Below are 25,000 nucleotides of genomic sequence, written 5' to 3'. Positions count from 1 at the left end.
GGACGTTTAACAGGAAGAATTAACTTCATTCTTAAAGGATATTTTTGTAGTGGTGACTGCCAGGAGCAGTTCTCTTAGGCACGCCCAGATGTTCAGATGGCCAGAATGAAGGGATCTTGTTTCTAGATGCCCTCTTCAAAAAGTTATTTGGAAGGTAGGAAAGGGGGGAATCTTTTACTAAGATGAGTGTTCAATCTTTCTCAGTGAAAAGTTCACCCCCTTCAAGCTTCTGGAACAGTTCTGTTTAAAAGAACCCCCCCATTTGTGGAATATGGACCTTGAATAAAACTTTACTGGAATGGGGCTATTCTGCCAGGTCACTACCACCATTTTATTCTCTCGGGTCTTGTTTCCTTCAATATTGATGTAAATGAAACTCCCCAAGGCAGTGCTTACTGCTGTGGTTGGATTTAGAGCTCTTCCTGTTGCATTCTTCTAAGCAAGGCGAGTAAATTGAACCTGCCAGAGTTTGGGTCCAGAATAAGTTCTGGCTCTCGAGGCATCCGTGCCATTGCCACTGTTGCAACTGCAAGTCTTTTTTTTTTGTATATTGTTCCTTGGCAAAACAAAGTCAGAGGACTAGAACAGACTCCTTGGTGTCTTTGATGTCTTGAGTTCTTTGGCAATCTAAATGTCAAAATTAGAGAACACAGCCTGTATGAGCAGTATTGGTATGGGTTGCTGTTAAGCCTGTGAGCTGCTTGGCAGTGAGGCCTAAATCTTCAGAACTGAGAGTTCTGTCCATTGGACCATTGCCCAGTAAGAAGGCATGCCATGAGGCTGTGTAAAGCACTTGAGTCCATTAAGATGGTGGTTGCTGAGGTGGCTCCATCCTCTGACCTTGGTCTGTTCTGCGGGAGAGGAGCCCAAGGGGACGTACTGCTTCAGAAGTGATCCAGTGTTGTCTGTACAGTTACACTAGTCACTGTGACATTTATTTAGTTGGGTAGTATGTAGAAGACTGAGCTCTGTATAAAGCTTGGCTCAGGCAGCTACCCTGTCTACCAAGAAACATCTTCCCATGTGGCTTGCCCATACTGCAGTGGATTGTGCAGTGAGTCGCAGGTAGTGGCGTAATGCCATGTCTTGCCTGGCTCTTGAGTATTTCCATGAATTCTGATTTACTTAATACTATGGTCATAGATCTTGGATAGTAGAAAGACCTTCACAACTGCTGACAAAATGTGGCTGTACATGGCCCCTTGTGTAGGATGTAGAAGAGACTACTTTGAATTTCCTTTGATAGTTCTGTTATTGGCGCAGGAAGATAAGTGCGCACTGTCGTGGTGACTTCATGGAGCACACCAGGAAAATGGTGACGTTTAGTTGCCATTATTTGAGGGAGTGGTCAGCAGTTTAACTGCTGCTCTGTAGAGGTACTTGCACCCCACCTTTCAGCTTCAAGGACATTTTATATACAAGTGGGTGAATATATCTAGAAGTTGGGAATTCCCCTTTCCCCTTCCGTCTTTGGATGTTTCACGCGATTGGAAGAGGGATGCATTGCCAGGGTGTTTTGCAAATTTCAGTAATCTGAACTGTTTTGTGGCAAAATGGGATGCCTGTTATGTTCACTGTTTGCAGAAGGCCTAATGTGGCCCAAATTCCAGAGCAGCTTTGGTTGGTGGACATCCTCCACAGCATTTCTGATGTAAGACGTGTATTTTTTTGCTACAGTGGGAATGTTGGGGTTGATGTGTGTACCAAGTGCCTGTCACGGCTTCCGGAGTGTTGCCAGGTCCTTAACATGTTTGCAGCAAAGCAGTTCTTGGCCATCAGATTATAGCTGTGAGTTTAGTTTGTGGTAGATTTGCTCTTGGGAAGAAAATCCCACAGACTTTCTTGGTCACTAGGCTGTGGCGCAGGGGTATGGAGGGGAGCCCTTACTCTGACCCAAGCTTTTGGGTTTCAGTTTAGTGGTGTTTGAACTGGAGGAACCAGTGAGTGGGAGGAGTGAAGGGGCTTGGCCTGCTCTCCCGTAGGTTGGGTAGTTGGTTTCTCAAGTGTATACTTGGGAAGCCACTTCTGTGCTTAAGGAGTTGGGGTGGAGCTGCTTCCTGTTTCCATTGCAAGAGTGAGGCAGTCAGTGCAGGTAGCCCATTGCACTTCCACTTTTGCCTTTTAAAGCTGGGAATTCACTGGCGTGGTAGGGTGAAAAGGTGGAGGGACCAGCGCCCCCTAATAGCTGTCTAAACAGGTTGCGATGGTAGAAAGACTTCATGGTTAGTGCTCTGTTTAATATTGCCTTGTTGTGTTGTATTGAAGCAGAAGATCATAAATGGCGAGTCATTTGTCTACACCAGAAAATGTTGCGCACACTGCAGTGCAGCTGTCATTTTCCATGGGTGAGTAACTTAATAAAAGGGAGACCATCCAAGGGGGGGGGGGGATCCTGGGATGTTGATGACTAGAACGACTTGGAGACCATTGAGACGCTAACAATTTCTGATTTTTAATATCTGTTTAGCCTGTAGTTTCTGGTGGTGCTTCTCAAGAGGTTACAGTGCACTCTTTGACATGTCCTCCTGGGACAAATCACTTCTGCAGGCCCCCTGGATATTTCTGACATCTGGTTCTGTTGCTTGTTTCATAATTTAGGAAGATATTTCCTTGGTCATCGTACACTTGTATATCTTGGCCACATCATCCTACCTTTACGTTACGAGTTTCAAGTGCAGCAGTTGCTCACAGTAGCAAGACCAAAGTGTAGGTCTCAAAAACATCTGTCAATAGGCCAACCTACCACCTCAGCGTTTGATTAAGTGGTCTCAGATTTGTGTACTTTGTATCAAGAACATGCAAACTCTCATTAGTTCAGTAGTCTTGGAGTTCACTAACTTATAGTGGAAAAATGCAATTCCCTCCCCTGTACCCTTGAATCTGAGGCAGGTGAGCTTGCACATGTTGAATAAGCTGTCGCACTGAGGACACCCTCTTCCTCAGTTTCTCATTTTGAGGTACTTCCATTGGGGTGAAGAGTCTCTGAGTCGAGTGATAGCCTAGTAACTACCTATGAACCTATTGGCCATGGGGCCTATACAAGCCCAGCCAAAAAGGTACCCTGGCTTTTGCCACCCAAGAAAATTGCTTTCCTATGCCACAGTCTAGCAGAGCCACAGAGGTGATCCCCATCCAATCCTCAAGATTTTTCTTGAGTGTTAATGAGTAGCTTTGTTTGATATAGATAGGTAGTTTATTCCAAGTGTCTGGGACAGAAATCTATCCCTCCGGCATGTTCTGTTTATTGTGGTGACAAGGTTTAGGTCCCTAGAGTGTGTAGCTTGGAGGGATTGGGATTTCTTTAAGTGGAGCATGTCTAACAGCTCTGGGTTTGACATAGCTTTGTAAGTTAGGCAGAGATCACCTCTGAGTAGGCAATATACGATGGAGTAAAGCTGGAGTTTTTTGCAACGGTCTGTGTAGGGCATCTGTTTGAGGCTGGTGTCTGTGTAGGGCATCTGTTTGAGGCTGGTAATCCTCTTTGTGAGGTATTTCTGCAGCCTTTCCAGTTGTTGTAGATGTTTTGAGGTACATGCCAAAATGGGGCGTTTTACTCTATAATGGGTCTAATGAGTGAGTAGAGGGGAACAATGACCTTTTTTTTTTTTTTTTTTTTTTCCTGGATGAGAAACTTGTGACTGTGTGCCACACAGGATTTCCTGACTACTGTGGCGATGTGATTATCAAAGGAAAGACTACTGTCCACCTGTGTCCCAAGGTCTCTTCACACTTTTGGTGTTCAGTATACTACCACCTATGTTGTAGTTCATGGGTACAGAGTTTTTACCAAAGGGGATGACAATGCACTTTTCGGCATTGAGCTCAAGGCCATGGCTTTGACACCAGGCATCTGTCTCAGTGAGGCCCTTTTGTAGGATGTCCACATCGTTGGGGGTTTCGATTATGGCTCCTAGTTTGCAGTCATATGCGAACTTCGTTATCCTGTACTTCAGAGAAGTAAATACCAAACAGGAGAGGACCCAGGACTGAACCCTGTGGTACTCCACTTGTCACTGGTCTGAAGTCTGATTTGGAGTCTGTGAGCCAGTTGGCAACCCATCTTGTGACACTGATTTATACCTAGTTTAGTGAGTTTATCTGTAGTTCCAGAGTGGGGGGTTGTGTGTCAAGCCTTGGTAGCATCTAGATAGGCTGTGTGAGCCACTTTACCCTTGTCTACAGCTTTGGTGACTGCTTCAAAGAAGTCTATCAGGTTTAGGAGACATGATCTGCCTTTTACAAACCCAAGACATGATCTGCCTTTTACAAACCCAAACTGGGTGGGGTCTACAGTTTGGAGATTACCAATGTCTTTGTTTAAGTTCCATGATGATGCATTCCATGGCCTTGCAGACCAGGCTAATCGGGTGGTAGTTCCCGGGGTCCGTGGTGGCTCCCCCTTGTGGAGTGGGATAACAGTCGGTGTGCCATTCAGCAGGCACAAAGCCTGAGGTGAGGCTATGAACTTGGTACTTAGTGGGGTGCCAGTTCTTTCTGTAGTTAGTGTAGAACGCAGCCTGGGATGTTGTCTGGTCCCATGAATCCTGTGTTCTTGGGTTTGGAGAGTGTGGTTACCTGTGCAGCTGTGATTACAGGAACTTTGCATTCTTCCAGTATAGAGATGGGCTCTTTGGGGTGGGGGTAAAGATGTTGGCAATATCAGTTGGGTCTGTATATTTAGTGCCACTGTGCTGTAACTTCGTGCAGATCTGAGTGTTGCTATTGAGATTCTTGATATAGCTATAGAATGCTTTGTGATTGTCTATAGAATCGGTGGCTAGGTTTGTTTTCGTAACTAGCTTTGGAGGATTTCATCAGGGATCGCAACTTCTTACAGAGAGACCAGGGAGCTCCTCCACTCATGGGATTTTACTCTTACAAAAGTTTCTTCCTTCTGTTGGCTTTCCTTTTTTTTTTTTTTTTTTAGGATAGTGCCTTGGTTCTGTTTGGGATAGCATGATCCATGCACTCATGTAAGTGCTTATAAAGTACAGGATTCAGTCGTAATTGTATTGTCCATCTGCGTGGGTGTCATGAAGTTCACCACTTCTGTCAAGCATGAAGTTGGCTTTGGAGAAATTTTTTACCATGGTTTCCTTAATGGGGATTTGGGGCAGGATGTGGATATCTAGGGTAATTAGCTTTATGGTCGGATCGGGCCAATGAGGCGTTTACGTCGGGTGTGGAACACTGGTCACTCATGTTGGTAATGACTAGATCTAGGATATTGTTGCCCCTGGTGGGGGTGTGGATAAGTTGATCCAGGGCATTGGAGTTATGCATTCCAAAAGGCACTGAGTGAAGGAGTTTACAGGAGTAGTTTTCCCAGTTAATGGTGGGGTAGTTGAAATCGACCCTAATAATTTCCAGTACATCAAGAAGAGGATTGTGAATCCTGGGGCATGGTGGGTGATCTGTAGCAAGCTACAATTTGGATTGTAGTTTTGCCCAGAGTTGGTTGCACTTGGCTAACCTCTGCTGCATTATGCTTAGTAACTAGCCTGGAGGTGTGGATATCCTTAATGAGTATGGACAAACCTCTGCCTTTGGTGTTCCGGTCCAAGTTGCATGGCTGAAGTGTGGTACGAGTTATAGCCTGGTAGTGCAGAGGGGCTCTCTGGAACCTTGAACCAGGTCTCAGTCACTGCAGATATCCATGTTCTCCATTTTAAGGAGTGCCTCGAGTGAGTGCTTTTTGAGATTTAAACTTCTAGCGTTGAGTAGAATCTCCCTCAGTTTTTGCTTGCCTGTTATGGTGGTGAATTTGTCATTTGAACCTTGCCTAAAAAAGGCACTATAGGGGTGGCAAGAATCTTGGCCAGTATCCAGAATCCCAGGGGTGACTGGTGCAGGCCATCTGGCAAAGCATAATGGTCTGTCGACCATGTCATCCCAGACGGATGCTGGATCCCTTTAGAATGGCACCAGAAGCTTAGCCAGTTGAAGTCCATCATTTTGTCCTTTTACTGTGGCATTCTGGGTGATGGCAGAATGCTACTCAGGGCTGGGGTCATACCTGCCTGGGCTACAAGATCAGAGAGCTCTTCCATGTCTCTTCGTGTAGTCCAGGGAGGTACGTCTCTGGTCGTCCACACCAACCTGGACAATGACAGTCATTTGTACTTGTTGTGGAGTGACCCGAGTGCATGGGTTATGTGACGGATCCTGGCACCCAACAGTCAGCTGACAGTAACCTTGTTTAGCCTGGTGAGTGGAGCATCAGTCTGCCTGACTGTAGTCACCTATGACTAATGTGTTGGGTACATTTTTGCCTTATTGGCTGTGGTTGAGTGGCACACTTGAGTCTGCGGGCTGTGTCATTTTGGTTGTGTTGGGGGGAGGTTGCTTGAATTTCTGCTTTGAAGGACTCTGTTGCTTGAGCAGATTATTACGGAGAGCCTCCACAAATGTTTGTGTGGATTTTGGTGGTGTAGATTTAGTGAGACTGAGTGTGGTGTGGTGCAAGCGTTTACCTTCTCTTGACTGTCAAGTTCAGTCTTGATTTGAGAGAACTTTACCTCTAGTTTGGCTAGATAAGTGCATCTCTCTCAGGTTGTAGTGTTGGTTGGTAGGAGGAAAGGGTTGTCTGTGTACATGAGGCAATTTCTACATTGCCCAAGATGCCCAGATTAATTGGATAGACAGGAGAGAACACTGGGAGCTGACCATTGGACATGCATAAATAAACTTTTCCTCTAGATAAATGAGGAAAGTGAGTACAAGAGCTGTTTTTCTCTAAGCAAGCCAGGAAAGCAAGTACCAAAACTGTTTTCCTCTACGTAATGAGGAAGGTTGAGTGCTGTAGTAATTGGGTTATTTAGTGCTTACAAGTTCTGAACAAGTGCTTATCACGAATAAGCAAATTACAGATTCTTAGTTTTAGCACTTTATCTGGACTAAACTAGTTATAGGAAAGGGGGGAAACGATGCGGGCTTTTAAATCAAAAGTTGAGATGGAAAAACTGCCCAAACAGGCAACTACAATTTCTGGGCCAGAAACATTCCTCATGTGGTAGATGGGTTACTTGGTGCTTACCACTATCACTGATAAGTTAGAAGGCTGGGCTTCCCTCCAACACAGAAAGCTTGGGGGGGGGGCTCAGAAGCTTACATACAGTCCTGGATACAGTATATCTGAATCTGGGCTACAAGTGCGGAAGGATATAGAATGAGGTAAAGAGATGGGACTGGGGGGGTGTCCCAGATCAAATCTACAGTAACTGCAAAAGCCTCCAAATTTAATTTAAACAAGACAGGAATAGGGAGGGTGGATATGGGAAAACCAACACCTTCAGCAGAGATCTGAAAAACTGTATGAAGCAAAAATAAGTGCACAACTCAAGTCAGCTAGCAATGATATAAAATTAGTCCAACATTTACCAGTACACAACTCTGAAGTGCCGCAGTAATATACTCTGTTCTGTATATCTCCAGATAGTGTGAAGAGCACTCTTGTCAGGACACAGGAAGGCTCCAGCATTGATACTGTTGATATGTCTAGAAACTGTAGGGAACTTGGGAGCTATAGCTAAAACCCTTGGCTATTAATGGGCCTTAGGATATTGCATTCACCACTGAAAATGTGTAGCTCACTGCAACTCTTGCTTCCTGGAAGCTTATACAGCTGTGAATTACTGCAGTTGTCTGTAAAACTTTCTGATCCAGCTATGGTGCCCATGGGGTTCTGTAGGGGATCTAATGTCTCCAACCAAGAAACTTCCCAGTGACAAAGGTAGTACTGGAAAGGTTTTGGAAGAAAGTCTGCACCTCTTCAGTCTTGGCCTTCAGGATTCTGAATTGCAAAACCTATATGCTAAACTTTTAGGGAAATGTCTTTTTACAACTGAAGAACATAGCTTTGGAGAGGAGGCTGACAGGTGGATCTGTGCAGCACCACATCTTAGGTTAGCAGGCTCAAGTGTGGCTGTGGTGCACTGGAAATAGTGGAGTCTATAAGGAGACATTCATGTCCTGAGGAATGAGATCATTCTAGGTAGGGCATTGCAGAACTACACTTTTACATGCACTATTAGAAAGAGGAACTGCTATTGGGATTCTCTGCTGATCAGCTGTATAAAATGGGAAGACGCTAAGAAATCTGTTCTACTTTTCATAATACAGAGGCAAGATGAGGGTGAGCAGCTAAAGGGAGGAAAGACTAGTGCAGGGGGTGAGGAGTTTAATACAGGGTCAGTCTCCCACAGATTTAGCAGTGCTCTTCACTCCTTATTCCATTACTTCAAAAAAAAAATGGGGGTTGTCTGAGACTTGGCGAGACAGTGAATACCACTTGAATCCTAGGAGTTGTGTGCTAAGGATACAGGTTCTAGTTTATAAAATTACCAAGTTTTATTTCCCAAGTGCATGGAGAACAATCTCATCAGCTGTGCTACTAGATGACCTGAGACAGGACTGTAGAGGGTATTGGGGCAGAAAGGCACAGAGTATTACTAAAGAAAAGTTTTTTTTTTTTTTTTTTTTGTCCCTACAAAAGGATATTCATTGGGGATCAAACTTGCCAAAATGCTGATACTGAGTGCTTCCTGTGCAGGCCCTTCTACCACTCTTTTCCATCTTTCATGGTTACCTTACACCTGAATGATTATCACATACCCATCTCCAGAACAGGCAAGCAGCATCTGCGATTCAAAACTGGTTGTGTTCACTGCCTGTTTACTTTCTCTTGATCGCTGTGCTGCACCAAATGTTCACACATTTTGTTCTAGTAATTGCCTACTGCAGAACCTTGGGCGTTCAAGTTTCTCTTTCTCGGAGTGCCTGTAGCTGCCTAGATTATAGCTTATGATCTCTAGACGTGTTCTGTTCCTATGATTTGTGGTTTTGGTAGGGGGTGACAATTCTGACAGCATTCCCAGTGATGCTGCTGTCCCCTGCCATGTATTTCATCTCCTTGGCACAGCAGGCTTGCTGCAGAAGGTCTTGTGGTGATATCCCCCTGGTAATGCTGCACATAATTGTGGTGATAACCTAAAGTGCCAGGCATGGCAACTTTTGGTGCATCTCTCTGCTGCCTTGCATCAAGAGAGCTCCGTATTTCCCAAACTTGGCATGGAGGTGGGCAACTAGGAATTCTTGCTAGGCTCCTCAGTTGGGCCTAGTATCTACCTGTGAAGTGTGACAGTGCAGGCCTGTCATTGCAGTAAGCACTTTTTTTCTTTTCAAAATTTTAGTAGTATGTTACTGTGCCCTTTTATCTGGTGGCTGTCTGTTTTCGATTTCGTGGTAGTACCAGCGTTCAGTGCCAGGCCTGAATGTCAACTCCTTTCCCACCAGTACAGCTCTTTTGAGAGTGTACTTCTGTCTCCAATGGGTGTGTTGAGCCTTTAAAAAAAGATGTTTTACAGTTCAAACAAATATTTATGTATCTGAAACTGACTGCTACTCACTGTAATGGCAAACTGTTGAGCATAAATTAATGTTTACATCAGTTGCATTCATTCAGATGTTCGTGTTTCACTGTTGCAGTCATGACTGTAGTTCTCCCCTGCTGGCAGGCAGTCCTCGGTTGGCCAGAATCCCAAAGCCTGGGTCTGGCGTCGGCTGTTCAGCCATGCTCCCTGACATCAGAGCGCCAGGAGTACAAAGTTGACAGCCGACGCCATGTTCTCTAGTCTTTCTTGCCATGTGGTGATAGCAGTTCGCAGTGCCGGTCGATTGACTCCTGACAATCTTTTCTGAACAAACTTCAGTCAGAAGACTTTCTTCTACTCAAAGCTAAGTACCCCGTTGGGGAAACTTTTTTTCCTGCTCCAGTCCGATGTCAGAAAAAGTTAATAATTGTATGGGAAGCAAATACCTCAAGGATTTTCATTCTTGCTGTATTCCTTGCTTAGGCCCTGACCAAGACGTAGCTAGTAGGTTTTGTGCTAGATTCAATCAACGTACAATTAAACAAAGGTACGATTTTACATTTCATTACTTCGGTAGGCGTTTTAATACAAAATGTCGTCTGGTACGGTTCCAGCTACCGGAGTTCACAAACGATGCAAGGACGAAGTCAGATCACAGAGGTCCAAATCTGACTGTCATACAAGCCGAGCCAGCTTCAGGTTCGGCAGTCATCAGTGAGGCGCCTTTGCAGCCCCTGTCGTCGGCCATTTTGGAACCGATGGCCGAAACGGACTCCCTCGGAGCCAACTAGGCCTTTGAATATTTCTGTTGCAGGACCTTCTGACAATGCTCCTTCGGATGGGTCCGGAGCCGCTGTGCAAGTACCGGCTTCCGAAGGGGTTTTCAGGCCTACTCAGCTTCTAATAAAGGCAAAGATAAAGGCAAAGACTCCTTCCAAATCAAAGACTGCTACACAGGCTTCTTCTGATCCGGCTCCCAAGTCACAGAAAGTTACTTAAGATCGCGGAGGACTTGCTTACTATGATTAGGGGTTCACATCCCCCTCCAGACAAAAGCCCATGGCAGGAAGTTTATTATGACTCCTCTGATCAGGCTTCTGTTTCTTCTGACCAGGAATATTCTTTCCCTCCTTATGAGGATTCTGATGCTGAGGAATCCATACCTTCAGCTTCTCCCCCTGAGGATTTCTCTTTTGGGGAAACTTTGCATGAAATGAGGGAACATTTCCACTGGGAAGGACAGGAGTACTCTGAATCTAAGAAAAGACTAAGTGATTTTCTTCTTCCCCCAAATAGACCCCTGGCTATTCCTGCTATTTTGGATATTGTGGATGATGCTTTTTCGGAGGCTAACTTAACCCCTGACTCCTTTCCTCCAGCTCCTGTTAAGCCTGACAGATATTACAGGGTTCTGATTCCCACCAGTTTTTATACAAGAACCCTACTGCTGACCCTGAAACCATTTCTCAGGGTCCTAAGGGAGTTGAGGCCGCTTGTGCTAAAAACCCCATTCCCACTGAGAAGGATTCCAGATCCTTAGAAAGATGGGGCAAAAAAGTGTACACTTCTGCTATTTTATCTATTAGGGCTTTAAACTGTCAGTTTCATATGCTGAAATACCAGCAATTTCTCCTGTCTATTTTAAAACAAAAGCTAACCTCCATTTCCGCCTGTGCAGATAAGGAATTACATGACTCAATGCATGCTACTGAACAAGTTGGGATGCATGGTTTACACTGGATTTGATGCCTTGGAACCTTCTTGTAGGGTTGCTGCCTCTAACCATGCATGTCTTCTAATTACTGTGCCAAAGGCACAAAATTTGTCAGATCAAGTAAAAGCTAAATTATTGGATGCCCCTGTTCAGCATAATGTTTTGTTTGGATCTAAAGCTGAAGAGGTGATTAAAAAGATGGAGGACAAGGCAAAATCCATGCAAACAGTTAAAGATTTCTTACAAGTACAGCCACCCAGATTTAGTAGGCATTGGCCTACAAACAATTGGTCCTTTCCCAACTCAGACAGGCCTCAGAGGGGTAGATAGACGCTCACGAGGAAGGCCTCAAACACAAGCCTCTTGTAGACCAAGACAGTGGACTGCTTCCACCCCTAGGGGAGGAGAGGACAGGTCGCAAGCTTATAGGAAACTGACTCAATGACTCCCTCTGGGCTACAGGAACTTCTTGCTTGGAAGCCCCTCTCTGAGGAAAACTTGCTCTTTCACCTGAATTGGACTCGTATAACCCAAGACAAGTGGGTTCTGGATGTGGTTTCAAGAGGTTACAAATTCCATTTTCATACCCTACCAAGGCCAAGCGGATGGCCAGATCTTTCAAAACATCAATGGACAGAGGCCTTAAACCAGGTGGAAGCTCTTGGCCATGAAAGCCATAGAACTAGTTCCACTTTCAGAGATGGGACAAGGCTTTAAGACTTTTTCTAGTCACCAGGAAGCAAAATTCATGGAGACCCATTCTGGATCTGTCAGTCTTGACCACTTTTCTGTTGATACCAAAATTCAAGATGCTAACTCTACAGCAGCTACTTCCAATGCTGACCAAAAATGCATGGATGGTAACTTTGGATTTAAAGGAGGCATATTTACACACAGGCAGGAACGCAGAAAATACCTCAGGTTCACGGCCGGATCGAGGCACTTTCAATTCTCTGCGCTGCCCTTTGGATTGTCTACTGCGCCCAGGGTCTTCAAATGCCTGGCTCCAGTAGTAGCTTATTGCAGACTCAAGGGAATTCAAATTTACCATTATCTGGACGACTGTCTTATTCAGGCAGACAGCAAGGAGGTCTTACTCCAGCATCTACAGTTTGTTCAGAATCTTCTCAAGTTCCTGGGATTCACTGTAAATAAAGTCAAATTTGACACCCTCACAACAGATAAATTTTCCTGGGCGCTTCTCTAAACACAACAACCCAGATGGCATTTCTGAGACACGAAAAAGTTAAGCTGGCTTCAACTTTCAAAACCTTGGCAACTTTAACTCTGCTACCTGCAAGGAGATTCCTGCAAGCTTTGGGTTACATGGCCTCCTGCATCCTTCTCGTACCATATGCAAGACTACATATGAGGAAAATACAGTGGTATCTCAAAAGTGTATGGTCGCAGCATTGCCACAGTTGAGATATACTGATCTCCGTCCTGCCTTGTCTTCAAAAGGAATTCCTTTGGTGGTCCAAGGCATGTACTCTAAACAAAGGAAAACCCTTCTGTCTGCCTCCGGCCACTCAGATACTAACCACGGATGCCTCAGATTATGCATGGGGAGCCCATTTTCAGGGCAGCTGTTTGCAGGGCCTTTGGGCAAAGGATCAAAAGCACCTGCATATCAATTTAAAGGAAATGTTAGCCATTCAGAAAGATCTATTGGCCTTCAGGAATCCAGGACAACTACTGATACGGACAGACAACACCACAGGTATGTGGCACATAAACAAGCAAGGGGGATCTCATTCCTACCCCCTTTGCAGACTAGCCATGGATCTATGGAACACAGCTCTAGCTTGCAATCTGGACCTTCAAGCTCAGTTTCTACCAGGGAAGCAAAACGTTCTGGCAGACAGTCTGAGCAGAAACTCGGACCCACACGAGTGGATGCTGGACACTGAAATATTCAGGGTGATAACAGCAGTCTGGGGGTGCCCTCAAATAGACCTCTCTGCATCCCACCTCAATCGACTACAGATTTTTTGCACCAGTACTTTCCACGAACAAGCTTGGAGAGTGGATGCACCATCATTCGGTTGGAGAAACCTCTCGGGATACGCTTTTCCGCCTCTTCCTCTTCTTCCACGGGTATTATTAAAGATCAAACGGGACAAACCCAGGATGATTTTGCTGGCCCCAAATTGTCCTAGACAGTTTTGGTACCCAACTCTGAAAAATCTATGTCTGGAGCCCCCTTGGGTTTTACCACAGACTCCGAATCTTCTGTCCCAGCACCAGGGTCAGGTTCTACACTCCCATGTCAGAACTCTCAGCCTGGCGGCCTGGTTAATCCAGGGTCTTTGATTAATTCTCTCCTACCCAAGCAGGTTATGGATGTCATTTTAGAAGCCAGACGTCCTAGCACTAGAAAATCGTATGTAGGAAAATGGAAAAGATTTTGTTCCTGGATGTAGGCTCAGGATTCTGATCCTCTTCTTCCTAACATTCCTTTGATTTTACTTTACCTGACAGATCTCTTACATAAGGGTCTCTCTTTCTCTTCCATTAAGATACATGCCTCTGCTATTTCCGCTAATTATAATTCAGACCCTCCAATCTTTTCCCACCAGCTCATGAGTTTCTCATAGGAGCTAAGAACTTAAGACCTCCTAGATCTCCTCCCATTCCTGCTTGGGATCTCAACTGTGTTTTGGAAAAGCTCACCTTGCCTCCTTTTGAGCCTGCTGCCTCTTCTGACATCAAGTTTTTATCTTGGAAAACAGCCATCCTGTTAGCTCTGACCTCTGCCAGGAGAGTTTCAGAGTTGCAAGCTCTTATGGCTGTGGAACCTTGTATTATTTTTAATCAAGACAGGGTGTCTTTAAGGACTAATCCTACTTTCATGCCTAAGGTGGTTTCTGAAGTGGCTGTAAATCAAACTATTCACTTGCCAACTTTTTTCCCCACTCCTCAAAATAAAGGGGAAAGGATCTTACATTCCTTGGATGTACACAGCTACATTTTTACCTGGACAGAACAAAGGACATCAGAAAATCAGAGCAATTGTTTGTTTCTTATGCTTCAAGTTCCCAAGGTAAAGCCATTTCAAAACGGACCATTTCTAAATGGATTGCTCATGGAATCAGATTTTGTTATTCACACCATGGAAAGCAAATACGGACTCATTCCACCAGAGCTGCTGCCACTTCAGCTGCCTTCCTCAGGGGAGTTCCTACCAAAGACATTTTGGAAGCTGCAACTGAGTTCAGTGCATACTTTTTCAAAGCACTACAATCTACTTCTCTACTCTAAGTCTAGGGCAGGCTTTGCTTCTGCAGTCTTGCAGTGCCTTTTAGCCACCCCATCTTCTTTATGACCACCTCCCTTTCATTCTGCTTTGGGATTCTACCCTACAGTCATGACTGCAACAGTGAAACACTCTGAACATAGTACAGTTGTGTACACTTACCATAAATGTAGATGTTAGTGTCTTCACTGTTGCAGTCATGGTTTCCCTCCCTCCTGTCCCCTCTTATTTTTACTTTTGTGTGGTTCCTTTTTTCACCATTCTTCTGAGGTGTATTTGCAAAGGATATGGGACCTTTCTCATTTTGGGGCTCCTGACATCTGGGGCAAGAAAAACTGGAGAACATGGCGTCTGGCCGAGGACTGCCTGCCGGCAGGGGAGAACCCTACAGTCATGACTGCAACAGTGAAGACACTAATCTACATTTATGGTAAGTGTACACAACTGTACTTTTTCTGCTTTAAACTGGATTTGATAAGCCAGTAAATTAATTCTGTAATGTTGCATAAATGACTTACGATGTCTGCGTAATCATTACTGTTGGCAGAATTTTCTTCTTGCATCTGAGCTTTCACTTAGGTTCATAGGTTCATACTAGGCTATCTGCCCGAGGGCATTTATAAGCCTAGCCATAGTTTTGTGGCTTACGCCACCCCTTAGTTTGGAGAAACTATGCCCATTATTTAGCTGTGCCTCTGTCGAGCAGTGACACTGAGGTAACCCCTGGGGAGTATCTGCGATCACCCATCCATTGGTCAAGATTCCTCTTGAACAAGGCCAGCGAGGTGCTCTGCCTCACATAAACCGGGATTTTGTTCCACAGCATAGGGAGTCTTTGGGTGATGAATCTATCCCTCCAGCACGTCCTATTAATAACCGTGTCGAGGTTTAAGTCACCCGCCCTTGTGGCTCTGAGGGATCTAGATTTTTTTGAGATGAAGCGTATTCATCAAATCTGGGTTTGACATGGCCTTGTATGTCAGGCATAGGTCACCTCTGAGTAAGCGGTACGCAACTGAATATAACTGGAGTTCTTTCAGTCGTGCAGCATAAGACAGATATTTGAGACCCTTTATCCTTTTGGTGAGGAACTTTTGTGGCCTCTCCAGCTGCTGCAAGTGTCGGGTCAGATGCATTCCGAATGGGGCATTGTACTCTATCATTGGTCTGATGAGTATAGGGAGACTATGACTTCCCTTGATCTAGATGTGAATCCCTTTATGATAAGGTGGGCAATGTAGAAGGTCTTCCTAACTACTTTAGCAATATGAGTGTCGAATGAAAGGCTACTGTCAACCTGGGTTCCCAGGTCCCTAATAACTTCTGTGTTCAGGGGATTGCCACCTATATGGTAGCTAGGGGTAACCTTATTTTTCCCGAAGGGTATGACTATGCATTTCTTGGCATTTAACTTGAGGCCATGGCTCTGGCACCAGTTATCCGTTTGAGACCCTTCTGAAGGATATCTGTGTCGGATGTGTTCTCAACTACGGCGCCCAGTTTAGTCATCTGCGAACTTTGTCAGCCATAACCCTCCTGTGTTTGCTTGTACTTCAGAAAAGTAGATGCCAAACAAGAGTGGGCCCAGGACTGAGCCCTGTGGGACACCACTTGTGACAGGCTTAGAGTCTGACATGGCGCCAGCAACTCTGACCCTGTGGGTTCTGTCACTCAGCCAGTTTGCAACCCATCTTGTAATGTATGGATTTACATTTAAGTTGATGAGTTTTTCAATGATACCCGAGTGGGGTATTGTATCGAAAGCCTTCACCAGGTCTAGGTAGGCTGTATGGACTTGATTGAAAAACAGCAAGATGTAGTCTATGCCAATAAGGAGATGAAAGCAGACCCAAAATTGTAGAATATATTCTTATAGTATTCGAACAACTCAACGAAAGGCCACCACACGTACTTTGCAGCAAACACTTCTTTATTGACCTAGGTTTCGTCCTTACGAACTTCTTCAGAATACATACTACTGTTTCAACTCAACATATTTATACTATGTCACATATTGAATAATTACTTTGTCCTTAATTTACAACAATAAACTTTTTTAAAAAGGAAATGGCTTTGTTGAAAACATTGTATATCAATGAAAAACATTATCCATTTTTAACATGTACATATACTCTAATAAAATTGTATGCACATATACACTTTAAAAACTTTTAATTAAATGTACATTTAATCAAATATTTTTACATAAAATAAATATAAATATACTATGCTATTATATATACATATGTTGAACCCTTTGTTGTATGTAACATGTGCAATATATTTGTAGTATACTATTTGAATAGTACATATACATATCTCACTCGTCCAACTATGACATATATATTGTTAAATATTTAACATACATATATATCAGTTCTTTATAATGTATTGTGAATGAAATAATTAATATAAAATGGTAATGTAATATAAGTGTTACCATGAATACAACCAATTTGAACGAATATATTTTAATAATGTAGGTAATGTAAATTTCTTTACCATTATAAGTATTATATAATACAAATAATATATGTTACATTCTATGTAACAATTTTGTATGCAATCCAATTTATCATAAACCACACTTTCATATGTATCATCAATTATAAATTGATGTATTATATCCAATTTGTATATATATATATGTTGACAATCTTATAAAATTAAATAAAAAATAATAAAAATTAAAAAATATATATACATGTACAATTAACATATATAGATGTACATATATTCATGTGATATTATAATTGATTCCTTATCTTTATTGTATATTCTATTCAGTTTCAATAATGGCATGATAGTCATGTATTGATGTATGGACTGCCTTTCCCTCGTCAATGGCCTTGGTGACTGTTTCAAAAAAGTCAACCAAGTTTAAAAGGCATGATCTGCCTTTGACAAAGCCAAACTGGGTCGGATCCAAAGACTGCAAATTCCCTATGTCTTTATTTATGAGATCCATTATGATCCTTTCCATGGCTTTGCAGATCAGGCTTGTCAAGCTAATGGGACGGTAATTTCCAGGGTCGGTGGAGGCCCCGCCTTTGTGGAGTGGGACCACAGGCGCTGTGCGCCACTCCCTGGGTACGTATCCAGAGGTGAGACTAAGATTAAACAGCTGTCCTAACTGTGGGTTTAATTCCTCGTTGAGTTCATGGAGCACACAGCCGGGGACACAATCAGGTCCCATGGATGCTGTGTTCTTTGCCTTGGAGAGAGCAGTTCTCACCTGAGCGTTGGAGATGTTTGGGGGGCTACAATCATTTGGTATAGATATCTCTCCTTTAGGTGGGGAGAAGTTTGCACTGAACCTGTCAGCCAGTATGTTGGCAATGTCTGTAGGATCAGTAATCTTCACATCATTTTGAACTAATTCTGAGCAAATTCAGAGCATATCTGGGAGTTTCCTCCTAGGTTTCTGACATAGCTAAAGAATGCTTTATGGTTGTCTTTAGAGTCCTTAGCTATTTTTTTCTCAAAATTAGCTTTGGATGATTTTATGAGAGCTCTTAGCTTTTTACTTATAGTGATCAGCGGTTTCTTACCTTTTAAGGATTTTGCTCTATCTTGTAGTAGCTTTCTCCTTTTATTGTAGAGTTTGTTTATGGCTGGGGTCCACCAGACTGGACGCTTGCCTTTGGTACAAAGAGTCTTTGTTTTGCTTGGGATTGCCTGATCCATGCAGCCCTGCAGGTGCTGGTAGAAGGCATTTGTAAGTGATTCAGCGGTTTGAGTAATGTTAACCGCCGGCTCAGGGGCCTTAAAGGAGACCACACTAGTCTTTAGAAGTGTGAAGTCGGCTTTCGAGAAGTTCTTTACTGTGGTCTTTTTCATTTTGGGTGGGGGCGGGATGAGGACCTCCAGCGAGATTAGTTTGTGATCAGATCTCACCAGTGAGGGGTATACTTCTGGGGTTGAACATTGTGCTCCCATGTTCGTGATGATATCAAGTATGTTCTCTCCTCTTTTGGGGATGGTGACTAGTTTGGCATTTGAGTTTATGAATTCCAGGAACTTTTGGGCTAGAGTGTTTGGGCTTTTAGTGTTCCCAGTCTATATTAGGGTAGTTGAAGTCACCTAGTATGATGGTGTTCGGAGATACATTTATCCCCTCCAGTGTTTTCAGGAAGGCCATGTGAGGTTCCTGAGTTTGCGAGGGTGGCCTGTAACATGCTACAATTTGCATAGCAGTCTTGCCTATGGTTAATTGCACCTGGATGGTTTCCGATGCATCGTGCGATGCCACCAATCTTGGTGTGGGTGTCCTTGATGAATATGGATACCCCTCCTCCTTTCTTGGTATTGTCCGGGTTTTGTGGCCGGAACGCATGATATGAGGTAAAACCTGATAGTGCTGGGGTGCTCTCGGGAGCCTTGAACCAGGTTTCTGTCACAGCACAGACATCGATGTTCTCCATACTGAGAAGGGCCTCGAGTGCGTGCATCTTGAGGTTGAGACTTCTGGCATTGGGCAGCATTACCCTTAGTTTTTTTTCTTTGTTTTGTTCTAGGGTGGTAGGTTTAGAATTTGAGCCTTGCCTAAAAAAGGCACTATGGGGGTGGCAAGAGCCTTTGCCAAAATCCGGAATCCCAGGGGTGACAAGTGCAAGCCGTCCCTTGCGAAGCAGCGTGGCTTGTCCAGCATGTCATCCCAGGCAGACATTGGATCCCCTTTGAATGACACCAGAGTTTAAGCCAATTGTTAAAACTGATCATCTTATCTCTGTATTGTGGCATCATTCTTGGTGAAGGTAGGATACTGCTCAAGGTCAGGGTCATACCTGCCTGGGCTGCATAATCAGAGAGCTCCTCTGTCTCTTTTCATGTAGTCCAGGGAGGTACGTCTCAGGTCGTTTACACCAGCGTGGACAATGATTGAGTCGTACTTGTACCTGCTGTTGAGAGACCTGAGTGCATGCGTTATGTGGCGGATTCTAGCACCCGACAGGCAGCTTACTGTGACCTTCTCCTTACTCAGTCTGGTGAGCGGGACGTCAGTGTGTCTGACTATGGAGTCACCAGTGACTAGTGTGTCTGGCATAGTGTTTGGCCTTAAGGGCTGTGACTGCTTGACACTCTGTGTGGTCTATGTGATGCAGGTGTTGTGTTCTGAGGTGGTAGTTGTTTGGGTGTCTGCTTTGGTGGCCTCTGCTGTTTTGGTAGATTTTTGATCAGAGCCTCCGAGTATCTTTGTGTGTTTATGTGTATGATTAGAGGTTGTGATGGTATTATGTGAGACTGGGTCTATAGTGTGTGTGGTTACCTTCTCCTCCTGTCTGGTCTTGCCATTCCTATGTTGAGAGAGCTCAGCCTCCAGTTTGGCCGTATAGTTGCATCTCTCGCATGTATTTGTGTATTGTGGGAGGAGGAGAGGGTTGTCTGTGTACATGAGGCAATTGTAACATTGCCTCAATAATCCCAGGTTCACCAGCTGAGCAGGAGAGGATATTAGCAACAGATCCCTCGACATGCTAGAAGGAATAGACAGAAAAACTTAAAAAAAGCTTTTGGGGATGTGGGTGACCGAGAAATGGGGTTTGCTTTTTTTGGGGTACTTTCTATAACAAGGGTGCTGTATCGAGGTGATAAGTACTGTAGGAGCAAGTGCTTAGCTATACGGATAGAGAATAGTCTACTTGGGTGTTAAGTAGAGATAATTTATAGTTGGAGGATACACTAAATAGAACAGTAGTACACTTTGAGGAAGGTAGTTTTAAGGGAAAATTTGAAGAGTGAACTTTAGGTAGCCCTAATAGTTTAAATCTGCTTAACCGGCGCTGCCCTAGTGTGCAACGGTAGCAGCTCCGCGCTAAATCGGGCTGGAAAAAACAGGAAATGACCCAAAATGGCCAACAAATTACAAGTTGCTGCTTCTAACCACTTGAGGCTCTGCAACTCTTTTGCCTTTATCGAAATATTTAGAGAAATGTGAAAATTACAGTACTAAAATATGCAAATATTCAGTATTTCTTTAGCTGCATTAAACTGAGGTCAAATCATTACAGTTGTGTTCACCATGTATGGTTTAAGAATCTTCTGATACTGTGCATGTAACATGGTTTTGGAATTATTGCAAATATGACCAAGCAATATATGATGTCTAGGGGCGTCAGGAGGAGGTAACTACAGAAACGCCTGGAGGCGTAAGTGACTGTAATGAACCAATGCCCTCCCTTTGGCTTTAACTCATCATATTGATCAGTGCTTCAGTACACTTGGTTATATGGGCTGACCAGCTCCTAAAAGTTTAGGGCACCTTCCATGTATCCAAACTGTCGGACAGGTCTAGCTGATCTGACTAAGACAAGTTTGGGTGTAAAGCCCTTTAGAGCTTTACTGCTGCCTGAGAGTCTGCTGCTCTGAGGATAGTCTGTCTGCTCCTGCTTCCCTTTGCTAGGCAAGTACGTTCCCTTAATTTTTCTTAATGTTTACTTTCTTCTTCGTGAGATATTTTAAAGCAAGGTGTGATACTTTAAAGGAGAAAGTTGCCCACAGACTGAAAAAAAAAAAACACTTTCATAAAGTCTTATGTTTACTACATTAACACTACTTTTGGACTCCTCTTTGTACTTAATATTTTAAAATGTGATTCCAGAGTCTGCCCACGTAGGTCCAGCATCTTGATTTTTAGTTTACCTGTAGGTATCCCACATTTCAGTATTTGACTAAATGTTACATCATAGCCCCTAAGCTCCTATCAATGCATCAACTACATGTGTTTTCTCACACATACCCTGCTTTCTTTTAGTAAGTCAGGTTTAATTATTTTTTGCTCAAATGGGGTTAAGTTCACATGCCGAGAATACTGTTCTGTGTATTCAGTCACAGCAGCAAATCTCATCTGACACTTTGACAAATATGAAGGGGATGTGATTCGGGGAAGGGGCGATTAGATTTAAGGGCTACAACTCTGGCATAACAAAAGATTGAAAATTGGCTACTTTGGAAAGAAAATAACAGGCACTGAGAATAGAGAAAATGTGGATTCTAGAAATATTCTAGAAACTGCTACTTTTGTAACGTGCATTTGCAAAACACTAAGCTTGAGTCATCTAGTCTTGGCAAAGCCTGATCTGGACCTATTCTCGGTGGGGGGGGGGGGTTCCTGGACTCTTCCACCTCCCAAATGTATTTGGCGAAAGTAATTGCTTAGGCTGCTGCAGCAGTGGTCAATATGATGAGCATAGTACAGTTGTGCAAGTAAACAAATTTTCAAATGATCATTGCAGTAGCCACTCCCTCCCTTACTCTGGTGTTTTGTGTGTTCTTTATACCAGTGTCTTGCTGGGGCTCTGCCTTCCTTTCTCTGCTAGCAGGAAAACTCTTAAGGACTTATGTCCAAACTTTGCCAGCTCAGCTTGAGCTGCTTGCCAGTTTGGACATGCGAAGGCCATAAAGGTGGAAGAATGTCCATATTCACCAAGGATATTCACACCACCAGGCTAGTTGCCCAACACGAGTCTGAAAATCTCCAGGTGCAACTAACACTAGGTAAGACTGCAATGCAAATTGTAGCTTGCTACAGATCCCCACCATGCCCCAAGATTCTCACTAAACGTTTCTAAACATACTGGAAATATTAAGATACAACCAAACACCCTAATACTGTGAGATTTCAACTACCCTGTCATTGACTGGGACTCTTGTACCAACACCTTTGCCCAGTGGTTCTTGGAATTCATAAATTCCAACGCCCTGGGTCAACTAATCCATAATCCCACCAGGGGCTTCAATATCCTAGACCTGGTCAATACCAACATGGGAAATCGGTGCTCCACACCTATGGTAACCCCCTTGTTGGTCAGGTCTGACCATAAGCTAATCACCCTCAACATCCACATCCCACCCCCAGTAAGGAAACTCCATAAAAAAACTTCTCCAAAGCCAGCTTCTTGCTACTCAAGTCAGAAGTGTCCAACTTCATGACACCCATGCAGACGGGAACTGAAAGTTTGACTGCTGAGTCCTACATTAAGGCATTGTATGAGCACATACATGTGCATGAAACGTGCCATCCCTAATTGAACCAAGATGCTCTCATCCAAAAAAGGAAGCCAGTCTGGTGGTCCCCTGCCATAAACTTTGCAACACGAGGAAGAAACTGTTGCAGAAACTAGGAAAATCCCAAGATGCAAAAACCTCCCTTACCAACCTCCGTAAGAAGCTGAGATCCCTCCTAAAATCCTCCAAAGCTAGTTACGAAAATTGCCAACTATTCCAAAGACAACCACAAGGCATTCTATAACTGTCACGAATCTAAACTGCAATGCTCAGATCTGCTGTGAGCTGCAACAGAATGGCATTAAATATACTTATCTCAAGGATCTTGCCAATGTCCTGGCAGATCAATTCAGTGCCAACTTCCAGCCCCCCCCACCCCCTAAACGGCCTATCTCAGTACAGGAATATTGCCAAATTCTGGTAATGGCCACACAGGTTAAAAAAAAAAAAGTGCGCTCCAAAGCTAAGAATACCGCATCCATGAGACCAGATGACATCCCGGGCTGTGTACTACATGAACTACAAAATGAACTGACACCTCACCCAGTTATGTTTAATCATAGCCTCACCTCAGGCTTCGTGCCCACTGAGTGGTGCACAGCTACAGTTATCCCACTCCACAAGGGGGGGATCCACCTTGAATCCCAGGAACTATCGCCCCATCAGTCTGAGTCTGATCTGCAGGGCCATGGAACGTATTATCATGGAACATACAAAGACATTGGCGACCTTCACAAACCCAAACTGAGTGGGGTCCAATGTTTGAAGGACTGATCTTGTATCCTGAACCAGATTGACTTCTTCGAATCAGTCTCCAGAGTTGGGGACGAGGGTAAGGTGGCCCACATATGTCTGGACCTCGCTAAGGCGTTTGACACCACCTCCCATTCTGGAATCAAACTTACTAAGCTGGGCATTAATCCCTACGGCACTCAAATGAGTTGCCCAACTGGCTTACTGACGGACCCCACACTGTAAAAGTAGCAGACTCCACATCCAGCTCCAGAGAAGTGGAGTACCTCCGGGTTCAGTCCTGGAACCGCTCTTGTTTGGCATCTTCTCTGAACACTAAGGGACTCTGGCTAACAAAGTTTGCAGATGACTGCAAACTGAGCCATTATTGAATCCACAAATAATGTGGATAGTCTACAAAAGGGCTTTACAGAAACAGATGCTTGGCGCCAGAGCCATGGGCTCAATCTCAGTGCCAAGAAATGTATAGTTATCCTCTTTGGGGGAAAAACCTGTACCCGTGAATTAGTGTACTGCCACCTAGGTGGTAAATACCGAAAGTGTGATAAGAGACTTGGGGACATGGGTGGACTGGTCTCGCCTTCGATAACCACATCACTGCAACAGTCAAGAAATTCTATGTGGCACACCTAATCACGAAGGGCTATTCATCCAGAAAAAAGGTCATTGTACCACTGTAGTCATCCCTCCTTAGACCCATTATAGAATACAATGCCCCGTTTGGTATGTACCTCACAAGACATCTGCAACAGCTGGAAAGGCCACAAATACCTCACTAAAAGAATCACAGGCCTAAAGCAGATGCCATATGCTGACCATCTTAAAAAAAAAAACTCCAGCTGGAAAGGCCCCGGAAATGCCTCACTAAAAGAATCGCAGGCCTAAAGCAGATGCCTTCTGCTGACTGCCTTAAACTCCAGCTGTACTCTTGTCGCACAGTCTACTCAGAGGCTCTCTCTCTGCTTAATGTACAAGGCCATGTCAAACCCAGAGCTGTTGGACATGCTACACTTAAAGGAATCCCCGTCCCTCAGACAGATGCTCCAGGGATCTAAACCTTATCACAATAAACAAAACATGCTGGAGGGATAGGTTCCTGACTCAGACTCCCCAAACTCTGGAATAGACTGCCCATATATGTCAAGCATAGCACCTCTTTGTCCCTCTTCAAAAGGAACATTGACTATCGGATGGGAGGAAATTCACCTCTGGGATCACATCAGTCGCCCTGCTAGACAGGGGTCCAGGGAAGTAAATAGTGTGGGAAGAAATGGCCAGGGAATTGTTATGGCTAGGCTTGTTTAGGCCCGATTAGCCTAGTATCAATTATAAGGCTGATGTGGCAATGATCCTTCAAACATCCACTGTTGAGTGTTTTCAAAGCTTTACTTAAGTTTGACATTGGCTGCATGCAGCTGCTGCCAGTTTTTTCATTCTACCATCCTAATTCATCCAAATGCTGCATTTGGTAGGATTGCATTTCGTGTTGTCCAAGTGTGATCAAGCATGCCAGATACATGGTATTGGTGTCCTTGTGCGAGACACTGAATAAAGGTGGTTTTGTGGAAATAATTTCATGCCAACTTGCATAATCTCCCAAACAGTGGTAGCTTTGTACATTGCTCCAGCTGGCTAGCAGTTTTAGATTTTATGTACTCTTTAACCAGTTAAGGCTTTGAGGATTTGTACAAACCAAAAGTAGATGCCTTAGTGTTTTTTTCTTCTCCTCCAGGTGTTGTGACAAAGATGAAAATGCAGAGGACAATTGTTATTAGGAGGGATTATCTGCATTATATTCGCAAGTATAACCGTTTTGAAAAACGTCACAAGAATATGTCTGTGCACCTTTCTCCTTGTTTCAGGTATGTTTGCATATGTCCATCAGGATGCTTGTGCTGA

The 25,000-nt window shown here is 44.0% G+C and overlaps 1 protein-coding gene across 1 annotated transcript in view; it reads left to right on the top strand.

Moving 5' to 3' along the window:
- The window catches only part of RPS11 (ribosomal protein S11), a 173,661-nt gene that overhangs the window by 65,541 nt on the left and 83,120 nt on the right, over positions 1-25,000 (top strand). The window contains exon 4 of the mRNA XM_044059430.1: positions 24,834-24,963. Coding sequence (XP_043915365.1) covers positions 24,834-24,963 — 130 coding nt within the window. The remainder of the gene's footprint in view (positions 1-24,833; positions 24,964-25,000) is intronic.

Source organism: Protopterus annectens, chromosome 17.part0, assembly GCF_019279795.1.
Source record: "Protopterus annectens isolate FY-2018-M chromosome 17.part0, PAN1.0, whole genome shotgun sequence".
Taxonomy (NCBI): domain Eukaryota; kingdom Metazoa; phylum Chordata; order Ceratodontiformes; family Protopteridae; genus Protopterus; species Protopterus annectens.
Note: the sequence above shows the minus strand (reverse complement) of the source record. Positions and strands in the feature narration are given on the sequence as shown.